Source organism: Pseudophryne corroboree, chromosome 11, assembly GCF_028390025.1.
Source record: "Pseudophryne corroboree isolate aPseCor3 chromosome 11, aPseCor3.hap2, whole genome shotgun sequence".
NCBI classification, from domain to species: domain Eukaryota; kingdom Metazoa; phylum Chordata; class Amphibia; order Anura; family Myobatrachidae; genus Pseudophryne; species Pseudophryne corroboree.
Window position 1 is genome coordinate 311135110 of NC_086454.1, and position 12288 is coordinate 311147397.

The window sequence follows — 12288 nt, forward strand, 5'->3', positions numbered from 1 at the left end:
GACCGGATCCCCCTGTGACGTGACAATGAGGAGCTGACTGGCTGGTACTTTATCTTTGTCCACTCTCTCCTAGACTTAGTAAATAGACCCCTGTGTACACACAGAGGTGCAGTTGCAATTGAGACGCACAGTATCTGTAATGCATTGGAAATCTGCTGGGAGGTGACTTGGAGGTGGCTATTCAGATGTGCAAAAATGGTCTGTCATATGGGCGTGTTATGGAATGGTCGCTAGATTACATCTTCTACAGACACTCAAAGTGGTGTCTCAGTCTTGCACAGTCTGGCGCACAGGTGTATACCAGGGAAGGGCTTTGTAGCGGCATTTGCATAAAACTGACTTCGTGTGATCGCCAAAGGACGCAGATACGGACACCGCTGATTCCAACTCAGAGGGGTATATGCAATTGCGGTCGAATTCCCGAAATTGTCGAATTTCGGGTCATTTTCGCCCAAAAAAAAAATTCGCCTATGCAATTCAGTGCTTTCCGACCAAAAAACGGACTTTCAAAATTCGACTTTTTGCAAATTCGACTTTTCTGCAATGATACAAGTGCTGCAATTCGACCAAAGCATATTCAATTCAAGTTTGGAAATTCGACAGCAGTGCTTTTAGACAGCAAATTCGTCATTTTCAATCCGCCACACTTTGGAGGGTGAAAACAATAAAAAAAATTTTTAACATGTTTTCTTTGGGTGTTTTTTTTTTTAGGAATAGCATATCTATTTATATTAGAAGGGATTAGGTACTTTTTTTTTTTTTTTGGAGGCACAAATATTATTTATATATTTTTTAAAATATTTTTTTTTTTTTTTTTTTTATTGCTGGAACGGTAAAATCCTTTAAAAAAATGGCGTGGGGTCCCCCCTCCAAAGCATAACCAGCCTCGGGCTCTTCGAGCTGGTCCTGGTTCTAAAAATGCGGGGGAAAAATTGACAGGGGATCCCCCGTATTTTTAAAACCAGCACCGGGCTCTGCGCCTGGTGCTGGTGCAAAAAATACGGGGGACAAAACGAGCAGGGGTCCCCCGTATTTTTCACACCAGCATCGGGCTCCACTAGCTGGACAGATAATGCCACAGCCGGGGGGTCACTTTTATGCCGTGCCCTGCGGCCGTGGCATTAAATATCCAACTAGTCACCCCTGGCCGGGGTACCCTGGGGGAGTGGGGACCCCTTCAATCAAGGGGTCCCCCCCCCCAGCCACCCAAGGGCCAGGGGTGAAGCCCGAGGCTGTCCCCCCCATCCAATGGGCTGCGGATGGGGGGGCTGATAGCCTTTTGTGATAATGAAAAGAATATTGTTTTTTCCAGCAGTACTACAAGTCCCAGCAAGCCTCCCCCGCAAGCTGGTACTTGGAGAACCACAAGTACCAGCATGCGGGAGAAAAACGGGCCCGCTGGTACCTGTAGTACTACTGGGAAAAAAATACCCAAATAAAAACAGGACACACACCGTGACAGTAAAACTTTATTTCATACGTCGACACACACATACTTACCTATGTTCACACGCCGACATCGGTCCTCTTCTCCATGTAGAATCCACGGATACCTGAAAATAAAAGATCAATATACTCACCTCAGCCATGGTCCAGAGATACATCCACGTACTTGGCAAAAAAAGAAAACGAACACACGGGCCACCGGACTGAAAGGGGTCCCATGCTGACACATGAGACCCCTTTCCACGAATGAGACCTGTCAGTGACAGCTGTCACACAAAGGTCTCTAAAGCCAATCAGGAAGCGCAACTTCGTTGCGCTCACCTGATTGGCTGTGCGCTGTCTGAACTCAGACAGCGCATCGCACAGCCCCGTCCATTTTATTCAATGGTGGGAACTTAGCGGCTAGCGGTGAGGTCACCCGCCGGTCAGCGGCTGACCGCGGGTAACCCCCCGGCTAGCCGCTAAGTTCCCACCATTGAAACTAATGGAGCGGCTTTGCGATGCGCTGTCACAGCACAGACAGCGCACAGCCAATCAGGTGAGCGCCACGGAAGTAGCGCTTCCTGATTGGCTGAAGGGACTTCAGTGACAGGAGTCACGTGATGTCCCGGCATTCGGGAGAAAGGGGTCTGATGTGTCAGCATGGGACCCCTTTCAGTCCGGTATGGAGCGGGTATTTGCGGTTTGTTTTTTTAACAAGTACGTGGATTATACTCTGGACGTGGATGTACCTCTGGACGCTGGAAGGTGAGTATAATTTTTTCACAGGTACCCTCGGATCGTCGGAGACCGTGGCAGTCGGCGTGTCAACATAGGTAAGTATGTGTGTGTCGGTAGTGTGTAATAAAGTTTTACTATCAAGGTGTCTGTGTACTGTTTTTATTTGGGTATTTTTTTTCCAGTAGTACTACAGGTACCAGCGGTCCCGTTTTTCTCCCGCATGCTGGTACTTGTGGTTCTCCAAGTACCAGCTTGCGGGGGAGGCTTGCTGGGACTTGTAGTACTGCTGGAAAAAACAATATTCTTTTCATTATCACAAAAGGCTATCAGCCCCCCCATCCGCAGCCCATTGGATGGGGGGGGGACAGCCTCGGGCTTCACCCCTGGCCCTTGGGTGGCTGGGGGGGGACGACCCCTTGATTGAAGGGGTCCCCACTCCCCCAGGGTACCCCGGCCAGGGGTGACTAGTTGGATATTTAATGCCACGGCCGCAGGGCACGGCATAAAAGTGACCCCCGGCTGTGGCATTATCTGTCCAGCTAGTGGAGCCCGATGCTGGTGTTAAAAATACGGGGGACCCCTACTCTTTTTGTCCCCCGTATTTTTGGCACCAGCACCAGGCGCAGAGCCCGGTGCTGGTTTTAAAAATACGGGGGATCCCTGCCCAATTTTTCCCCGCATTTTTAGAACCAGGACCAGCTCGAAGAGCCCGAGGCTGGTTATGCTTTGGAGGGGGGACCCCACGCCATTTTTTTTTCCGGGTTTTTCCCGTTTTTCCCCGTTTTTTAAAATCGCGGCCAAATCGGACGATTTTCGCCCGCGGTTCTGGCGAATCCGTTTTTCATTGAATATGGTGAATTCCGGCAGCCACCTTCCGGAATTCACCTGTCGAATTAAGTCGAATTAAAAAACGGCGAAAAATTGCCGCGATTCGCCGTGAATTGCATATACCCCAGAATCAGGCCCATATGAGAGAAGGAGAATGAGCCATTACCTGGGAAGAGTGAACGTTTTATTGGGAATTCGGACAGTCTGCTGCTACATTTACGAGTCTTCCAGTAGTAGATGGATGCTTTCTCAGTGATGGGTATATCTGCTGCCAGATCGCACAGCTGGGGCTCCCCTGCCTGTAACTTATCTGCAGCCTGTTAATAACAAATGGCAGAGACACGTGAAGAACAGACGCTGTCCAGTAAATGAGTTCACACGCAGATCATTTCCAACATGCTGGTCGGTGCAAAATGCCAAGTATCTGCCAAAGCCAACAAAATAAAGTGTAAGGGAGTTATGGCTTTCCTGCAGCAATAAACCTCTCATCGGGGTATACTGACCTCTTCACTCATAGAGGAGGCCCAGTATGTCCTGTCAAAGGGATCATTACCCGTAAGATAATCAGGGCCTGCTCTTCCATTAGGCAGCTGCCTAGGGGCACCGGCCCTTGGAGGGCGCCACTGAATTCATCAAGCAATAAAGTGGAGGATGTCTCTGTACAAGACATCCTCCTTTTACACTGCACTGGCAGCGGCTGCAGGTCTAATCAGGTAGAGCTGCCGCTATCAGGCTGTACCACATCGTGCCTCAGCGCTTCCTTCGTGCCGACACGTGTCTCATCAAGTCATGTGAAGGCACATAGGAGGCAGATGTAACTACGGCTCCTGACAGGCGCCCTCACTGATCATAGTCCTGATTCACCTCCTGGATCCCGACTCTCCAGCAGCACCTGACTACATGTCTGCACCTGCAGTGTCGCTGTGATACTGCTGCTGCCTGTAAGAGGAACCCTGCTAATGATGAGGGAAGACAACATAAGGTAAGAAACTCATGGGGGTTTCTGCGGGACCACAGAGGGTGGGGGTTATAAATGGAGGGGGTGGGTGGGGGGGGGGGGTTTGCACAGCACATTAGAGAAGACACAGGAACATAAAAAATATGTGGGTGCATATATATGTATGTATGTATACACATGTAATTAAATATCCCCATCAGCATAAAAGTGAAACTGGCCTCAGTGTCCTAATCGATTCCTAACATGCCACCTAACATTTATACATATTACAATATATCTTTTCATTTTAAAATAAGATTTTAAACCTTCCGGTAAATCTTTTTCTCCTAGTCCGTAGAGGATGCTGGGGACTCCGTAAGGACCATGGGGTATAGACGGGCTCCGCAGGAGACATGGGCACTCTAAAGACTTTAGAATGGGTGTGCACTGGCTCCTCCCTCTATGCCCCTCCTCCAGACCTCAGTTAGAGAAACTGTGCCCAGAGGAGACGGACAGTACGAGGAAAGGATTTTTGTTAATCTAAGGGCAAGATACATACCAGCCCACACCATCCACACCGTATAACCTGGAATATACGAAACCAGTTAACAGTATGAACAAAACAGCATCAGCCAGAGACTGATCTTAACTGTAACATAACCCTTATGTAAGCAGCAACTATATACAAGCCTTGCAGAAATATGTCCGCACTGGGACGGGCGCCCAGCATCCTCTACGGACTAGGAGAAAAAGATTTACAGGTAGGTTTAAAATCTTATTTTCTCTTACGTCCTAGAGGATGCTGGGGACTCCGTAAGGACCATGGGGATTATACCAAAGCTCCAGACCGGGCGGGAGAGAGCGGATGACTCTGCAGCACCGATTGAGCAAACATGAGGTCCTCCTCAGCCAGGGTATCAAACTTGTAGAATTTTGCAAAGGTGTTTGAACCCGACCAAGTAGCTGCTCGGCAAAGCTGTAAGGCCGAGACACCTCGGGCAGCCGCCCAAGAAGAGCTCACCTTCCTAGTGGAATGGGCCTTTACCGAATTTGGGAACGGCAATCCAGCCGTAGAATGAGCCTGCTGAATCGTGTTACAGATCCAGCGAGCAATAGTCTGCTTAGAAGCAGGAGCGCCAACCTTGTTGGCTGCATACAGGACAAACAGTGCCTCCGTTTTCCTAACCCGAGCCGTCCTGGCTACGTAAATTTTTAAGGCCCTGACTACATCAAGGGACTCGGAATCCTCCAAGTCTCCCGTAGCCACAGGCACCACAATAGGTTGGTTCATATGAAACGATGAAACCACCTTAGGCAAAAATTGAGGACGAGTCCTCAACTCTGCTCTATCCACATGGAAAATCAGATAGGGGCTTTTGTGAGACAAAGCCGCCAATTCGGACACCCGCCTTGCAGATGCCAAGGCCAACACCATGACCACCTTCCAAGTGAGAAATTTTAATTCAACCGTTTAAAGAGGTTCAAACCAGTGAGATTTTAGGAACCATAACACCACGTTAAGGTCCCATGGTGCCACTGGGGGCACAAAAGGAGGCTGGATGTGTAGCACTCCCTTTACAAAAGTCTGGACTTCTGGCAGAGAAGCCAATTCCTTCTGAAAGAATATAGATAGGGCCGAAATATGTACCTTAATGGAGCCTAACTTCAGGCCCATATCCACTCCTGTCTGTAGAAAGTGGAGAAAACGTCCCAGGTGGAAATCTTCTGTAGGAGCATTCTTGGCTTCACACCAAGATACATACTTCCTCCAGATACGGTGATAATGCCTCGCCGTTACCTTCTTCCTAGCCTTTATCAGAGTAGGGATGACTTCCTCCGGAATACCTTTCCCAGCTAGGATTCGGTGTTCAACCGCCATGCCGTCAAACGTAACCGCGGTAAGTCTTGGAACACGCAGGGCCCCTGCTGCAACAGGTCCTCCCTGAGAGGAAGAGCCCATGGATCTTTTGTGAGCATCTCCTGAAGATCTGAATACCAGGCCCTTCGAGGCCAATCTGGAACAATGAGTATTGTCTGCACTCTTTTTCGACTTATGATTCTCAATATTTTTGAGATGAGAGGAAGAGGAGGGAACACATAGACCGACTGAAATACCCATGGTGTCCCCAGGGCGTCTACCGCTACTGCCTGAGGGTCACTTGACCTGGCACAACACCTCCGAATCTTCTTGTTGAGGCGTGACGCCATCATGTCTATTTGAGGAAGTCGCCAAAGACTTGTTATCTCTGCAAAAACTTCTTGATGAAGTCCCCACTCTCCTGGATGGAGATAGTGTCTGCTGAGGAAGTCTGCTTCCCAGTTGTCCACTCCCGGAATGAAGACTGCTGACAGAGCGCTTACGTGATTTTCCGCCCAGCGAAGAATCCAGGTGGCTTCCGCCATTGCCATTCTGCTCCTTGTCCCGCCTTGGCGGTTTACATAAGCCACGGCTGTGACGTTGTCTGATTGAATCAGAACCGGTAGGTCGCGAAGAAGATTCTCCACTTGTCGTAGGCCGTTGTATATGGCCCTTAATTCCAGTATGTTGATGTGTAGACAAGCCTCCTGGCTTGACCATAGTCCCTGAAAATGTCTTCCTTGTGTGACTGCTCCCCATCCTCGGAGGCTCGCGTCCGTGGTCACCAGAACCCAGTCTTGAATGCCGAACCTGCGACCCTCTAGAAGGTGAGTACTCTGCAGCCACCACAGGAGAGACACCCTGGCCCTGGGGGACAGGCTTATTTTCTGATGAATTTGTAGATGGGACCCGGACCACTTGTCCAGAAGGTCCGACTGAAATGTCCTCGCATGAAACCTGCTGAAGGGGATGGCCTCGTAGGTCGCAACCATTTTTCCCAGTACTCGAGTGCATTGATGGACTGACACTCTTTTCGGTTTTAACAGGTCTCTGACCATGTTCTGGAGTTCCTGGGCTTTTTCCATTGGGAGAAAAACCCTCTTTTGTTCCGTGTCCAGAATCATGCCTAAGAAAGATAGCCGAGTCGTTGGAACCAACTGTGACTTTGGTAGATTTAGAATCCAGCCATGCTGCTGCAGCATTCTCAGGGAGAGGGACATGCTTTTCAGCAACTGATCTCTCGATCTCGCTTTTATCAGGAGATCGTCCAAGTATGGGATAATTGTGACTCCTTGCCTGCGCAGGAGCACCATCATTTCCGCCATTACCTTGGTGAAAATCCTCGGGGCCGTGGAAAGCCCAAACGGCAGCGTCTGAAACTGGTAATGACAGTCCTGTACAGCGAATCTCAGGTACGCCTGATGAGGGGGATATATGGGGACATGAAGGTATGCATCCTTTATGTCTAGTGACACCATAAAATCCCCCCCCTTCCAGGCTGGAGATAACTGCCCGGAGCGATTCCATCTTGAATTTGAACTTTTTCAAGTACAGGTTTAGGGATTTTAGATTTAGAATGGGTCTGACTGAGCCATCCGGTTTAGGAACCACAAACAGGGTTGAATAGTACCCCTTCCCCTGTTGAACTATGGGAACCTTGACAATCACTTGCTGTTGACACAGCTTTTGAATTGCAGCTAAAACTATCTCCCTCTCTGGGGGAGAAGCTGGTAAAGCAGATTTGAAAAATCGGCGCAGAGGCACCTCTTCGAATTCCAGCTTGTAGCCTTGGGATACAATTTCCATCGCCCAAGGATCCACGTCTGACTGAACCCAGACGTGGCTGAAGAGTCGAAGACGTGCCCTCAGTGGAGCCCCAGCGTCATGCGGTGGATTTAGTAGAAGCCGGGGGGGACTTCTGCTCCTGGGAACTAGCCGTAGCAGGCATTCTTTTCCCCCTACCCTTACCTCTGGCGAGGAAGGAAGAGCCCCGACCTCTTCTGGACTTATGCGACCAAAAGGACTGCATCTGATATTGTGGTGTTTTCTTTTGCTGTGGGGGAACATAAGGTAAAAAAGTAGATTTACCCGCGTAGCTGTGTAAACCAGGTCCGCGAGACCTTCCCCAAATAAAACCTCACCCTTGTAAGGCAAAACTTCCATATGTATCTTTGCGTCGGCATCACCCGTCCATTGGCGGGTCCACAGGGCTCGCCTAGCAGAAATCGCCATGGCGTTGGCTCTTGAACCTAACAGTCAGAATCCGTGTCGGTACCAGTGTCTGTTACGTGGGACAGGGGACGTTTCTGAGACCCTGAAGGGCCCTGTGACACAGTCAGAGCCATGGATTGACTCCCTGTTATATCCCTGGACTCTGCTTTGTCCAATCTCTTATGTAATAAAGACACATTTGCATTTAAAACATTCCACATATCCAACCAATCAGGTGTCGGCGTTGCCGACGGAGACACCACAATCATCTACTCCACCTCCTCCTTAGATGAGCCTTCCGCTTCAGACATGCCGACAAACACGTACAGTCAACCCCACACACTCAGGGATATATCTATATGGAGACAGTCCCCCAATAAGGCCCTTTGGAGAGACAGAGAGAGAGAGTATGCCAGCACACACCCAGCGCCACCGGACACTGGAATAAAATCCCAGTTAGTACAGCGCTTTTATATAAATATGTAAATACACTCACTGCGCCAATTAAATGTGCCCCCCCCCCTCTTTTTTGCCCTCTGTAACCGTGGTCAGCAGGGGAGAGTCTGGGGAGCCAGCTTCTCTGCAGTGTGCTGTGGAGAAAATGGCGCTGGTTAGTGCTGGAGGATCAAGTTCCACCCCCTCACCGGCGGGCTTCGGTCCCGCTCAAATTATTTATACTGGTGGGGGGGTTTCAATATACCGCCTCTGCAGTATCTACTCTATTTGCTAGTGACCCTTGAGGTTAATATTGCTGCCCAGGGCGCCCCCCCTGCGCCCTGCACCCTTACAGTGCTCGCTGTGTGTGTATGTGTGGGAGCAATGGCGCGCAGCGTTACCGCTGCGCGTTACCTCAGTGAAGATCTGAAGTCTTCTGCCGCCTTTGAAGTCTTCTTTCTTCTTAATACTCACCCGGCTTCTATCTTCCGGCTCTGTGAAGAGGACGGCGGCGCGGCTCCGGGGCAAACGGCGAGGGTGAGACCTGCGTTCCGACCCTCTGGCGCTAATGGTGTCCAGTAGCCTAAGAAGCAGAGCCTATCATTTAAGTAGGTCTGCTTCTCTCCCCTCAGTCCCACAATGCAGGGAGCCTGTTGCCAGCAGTGCTCCCTGAAAATAAAAAACCTAACAAAAAGTATTTTTCAGAGAAACTCAGTAGAGCTCCCCTGCAGTGCACCCAGTCTCCCCTGGGCACAGGATCTAACTGAGGTCTGGAGGAGGGGCATAGAGGGAGGAGCCAGTGCACACCCATTCTAAAGTCTTTAGAGTGCCCATGTCTCCTGCGGAGCCCGTCTATACCCCATGGTCCTTACGGAGTCCCCAGCATCCTCTAGGACGTAAGAGAAAAGTCCTTGAGTGTCATCCCTTTTCTCTCTCTATGCATAATGATACCTCCGGGAGGTAGGTGTGTGTGTGTGTGTGTGTGTGTGTTGCACCGGCCCTGAAGATAATACAGCATGAACAACCAACTAATACAATTACAGTACAAGTATAATGCAAATGTAACATTACTGAGCACAAGATGTGTTATGGAAGGTGGCATTTTCCCCCTCAAATCAATAAGAGACTTGGAGACACTGTAGAGCATTAAAGGCCCCATACCATTCATTTTTAAATAAAGAGGTAATTTACAACTTGAATCCCGTATCCTCTGGAGAATACATGAAAGTGTCCAGTGGTAAAATAAGAATTTACTTACCGATAATTATATTTCTCGTAGTCCGTAGTGGATGCTGGGAACTCCGTAAGGACCATGGGAATAGCGGCTCCGCAGGAGACTGGGCACAAAAGTAAAGCTTTAGGACTACCTGGTGTGCACTGGCTCCTCCCCCTATGACCCTCCTCCAAGCCTCAGTTAGGATACTGTGCCCGGACGAGCGTACACAATAAGGAAGGATTTTGAATCCCGGGTAAGACTCATACCAGCCACACCAATCACACCGTACAACCTGTGATCTGAACCCAGTTAACAGCATGATAACAGAGGAGCCTCTGAAAAGATGGCTCACAACAATAATAACCCGATTTTTGTAACAATAACTATGTACAAGTATTGCAGACAATCCGCACTTGGGATGGGCGCCCAGCATCCACTACGGACTACGAGAAATAGAATTATCGGTAAGTAAATTCTTATTTTCTCTGACGTCCTAGTGGATGCTGGGAACTCCGTAAGGACCATGGGGATTATACCAAAGCTCCCAAACGGGCGGGAGAGTGCGGATGACTCTGCAGCACCGAATGAGAGAACTCAAGGTCCTCCTCAGCCAGGGTATCAAATTTGTAGAATTTAGCAAACGTGTTTGCCCCTGACCAAGTAGCTGCTCGGCAAAGTTGTAAAGCCGAGACCCCTCGGGCAGCCGCCCAAGATGAACCCACCTTCCTTGTGGAATGGGCTTTTACAGATTTTGGCTGTGGCAGGCCTGCCACAGAATGTGCAAGCTGAATTGTACTACAAATCCAACGAGCAATAGTCTGCTTAGAAGCAGGAGCACCCAGCTTGTTGGGTGCATACAGGATAAACAGCGAGTCAGATTTTCTGACTCCAGCCGTCCTGGAAACATATATTTTCAGGGCCCTGACTACGTCCAGCAACTTGGAGTCCTCCAAGTCCCTAGTAGCCGCAGGTACCACAATAGGCTGGTTCAAGTGAAACGCTGAAACCACCTTAGGGAGAAATTGAGGACGAGTCCTCAATTCTGCCCTGTCCGTATGAAAAATTAGGTAAGGGCTTTTATAGGATAAAGCCGCCAATTCTGAGACACGCCTGGCTGAAGCCAGGGCCAACAGCATCACCACTTTCCATGTGAGATATTTTAAGTCCACAGTGGTGAGTGGTTCAAACCAATGTGATTTTAGGAACCCCAAAACTACATTGAGATCCCAAGGTGCCACTGGAGGCACAAAAGGAGGCTGTATATGCAGTACCCCCTTGACAAACGTCTGAACTTCAGGTACTGAAGCCAGTTCTTTCTGGAAGAAAATCGACAGGGCCGAAATTTGAACCTTAATGGACCCTAATTTTAGGCCCATAGACAGTCCTGTTTGCAGGAAATGCAGGAAACGACCCAGTTGAAATTCCTCTGTAGGGGCCTTCCTGGCCTCGCACCACGCAACATATTTACACCAAATACGGTGATAATGCTGTACGGTTACATCCTTCCTGGCTTTGATCAGGGTAGGGATGACTTCATCCGGAATGCCTTTTTCCTTCAGGATCCGGCGTTCAACCGCCATGCCGTCAAACGCAGCCGCGGTAAGTCTTGGAACAGACAGGGTCCCTGCTGGAGCAGGTCCTTTCTTAGAGGTAGAGGCCACGGGTCCTCTGTGAGCATCTCTTGAAGTTCCGGGTACCAAGTCCTTCTTGGCCAATCCGGAGCCACGAGTATAGTCCTTACTCCTCTCCTTCTTATGATTCTCAGTACCTTGGGTATGAGAGGCAGAGGAGGGAACACATACACTGACTGGTACACCCACTGTGTTACCAGAGCGTCCACAGCTATTGCCTGAGGGTCCCTTGACCTGGCGCAATACCTGTCTAGTTTTTTGTTGAGGCGGGACGCCATCATGTCCACCTTTGGTTTTTCCCAACGGTTCACAATCATGTGGAAGACTTCTGGGTGAAGTCCCCACTCTCCCGGGTGGAGGTCGTGTCTGCTGAGGAAGTCTGCTTCCCAGTTGTCCACTCCCGGAATGAACACTGCTGACAGTGCTATCACATGATTTTCCGCCCAGCGAAGAATCCTTGCAACTTCTGCCATTGCCCTCCTGCTTCTTGTGCCGCCCTGTCTGTTTACGTGGGCGACTGCCGTGATGTTGTCTGACTGGATCAGCACCGGCTGACCTTGAAGCAGAGGTCTTGCTAGGCTTAGAGCATTGTAGATGGCCCTTAGCTCCAGGATATTTATGTGAAGTGATGTCTCCAGGCTTGACCACAAGCCCTGGAAATTTCTTCCCTGTGTGACTGCTCCCCAGCCTCTCAGGCTGGCATCCGTGGTCACCAGGACCCAGTCCTGAATGCCGAATCTGCGGCCCTCTAGAAAGATGAGCACTCTGCAACCACCACAGGAGAGACACCCTTGTCCTTGGTGACAAGATTATCCGCTGATGCATCTGAAGATGCGACCCGGACCATTTGTCTAGCAGATCCCACTGGAAGGTTCTTGCGTGGAATCTGCCGAATGGAATTGCTTCGTAAGAAGCCACCATCTTTCCCAGGACCCTTGTGCATTGATGCACTGAGACTTGGCCTGGTTTTAGGAGATTTCTGACTAGCTCGGATAACTCCCTGGCT

At 49.8% G+C, this 12288-nt stretch overlaps 1 protein-coding gene across 1 annotated transcript in view; it reads right to left on the bottom strand.

Annotated features, from left to right (window-relative positions):
- Positions 1-12288, bottom strand: part of LOC134968772 (BTB/POZ domain-containing protein KCTD19-like) — a 175182-nt gene that overhangs the window by 62735 nt on the left and 100159 nt on the right. The window contains exon 3 of the mRNA XM_063944259.1: positions 3161-3311. Within this exon, the coding sequence (XP_063800329.1) occupies positions 3161-3311 (151 nt within the window). The remainder of the gene's footprint in view (positions 1-3160; positions 3312-12288) is intronic.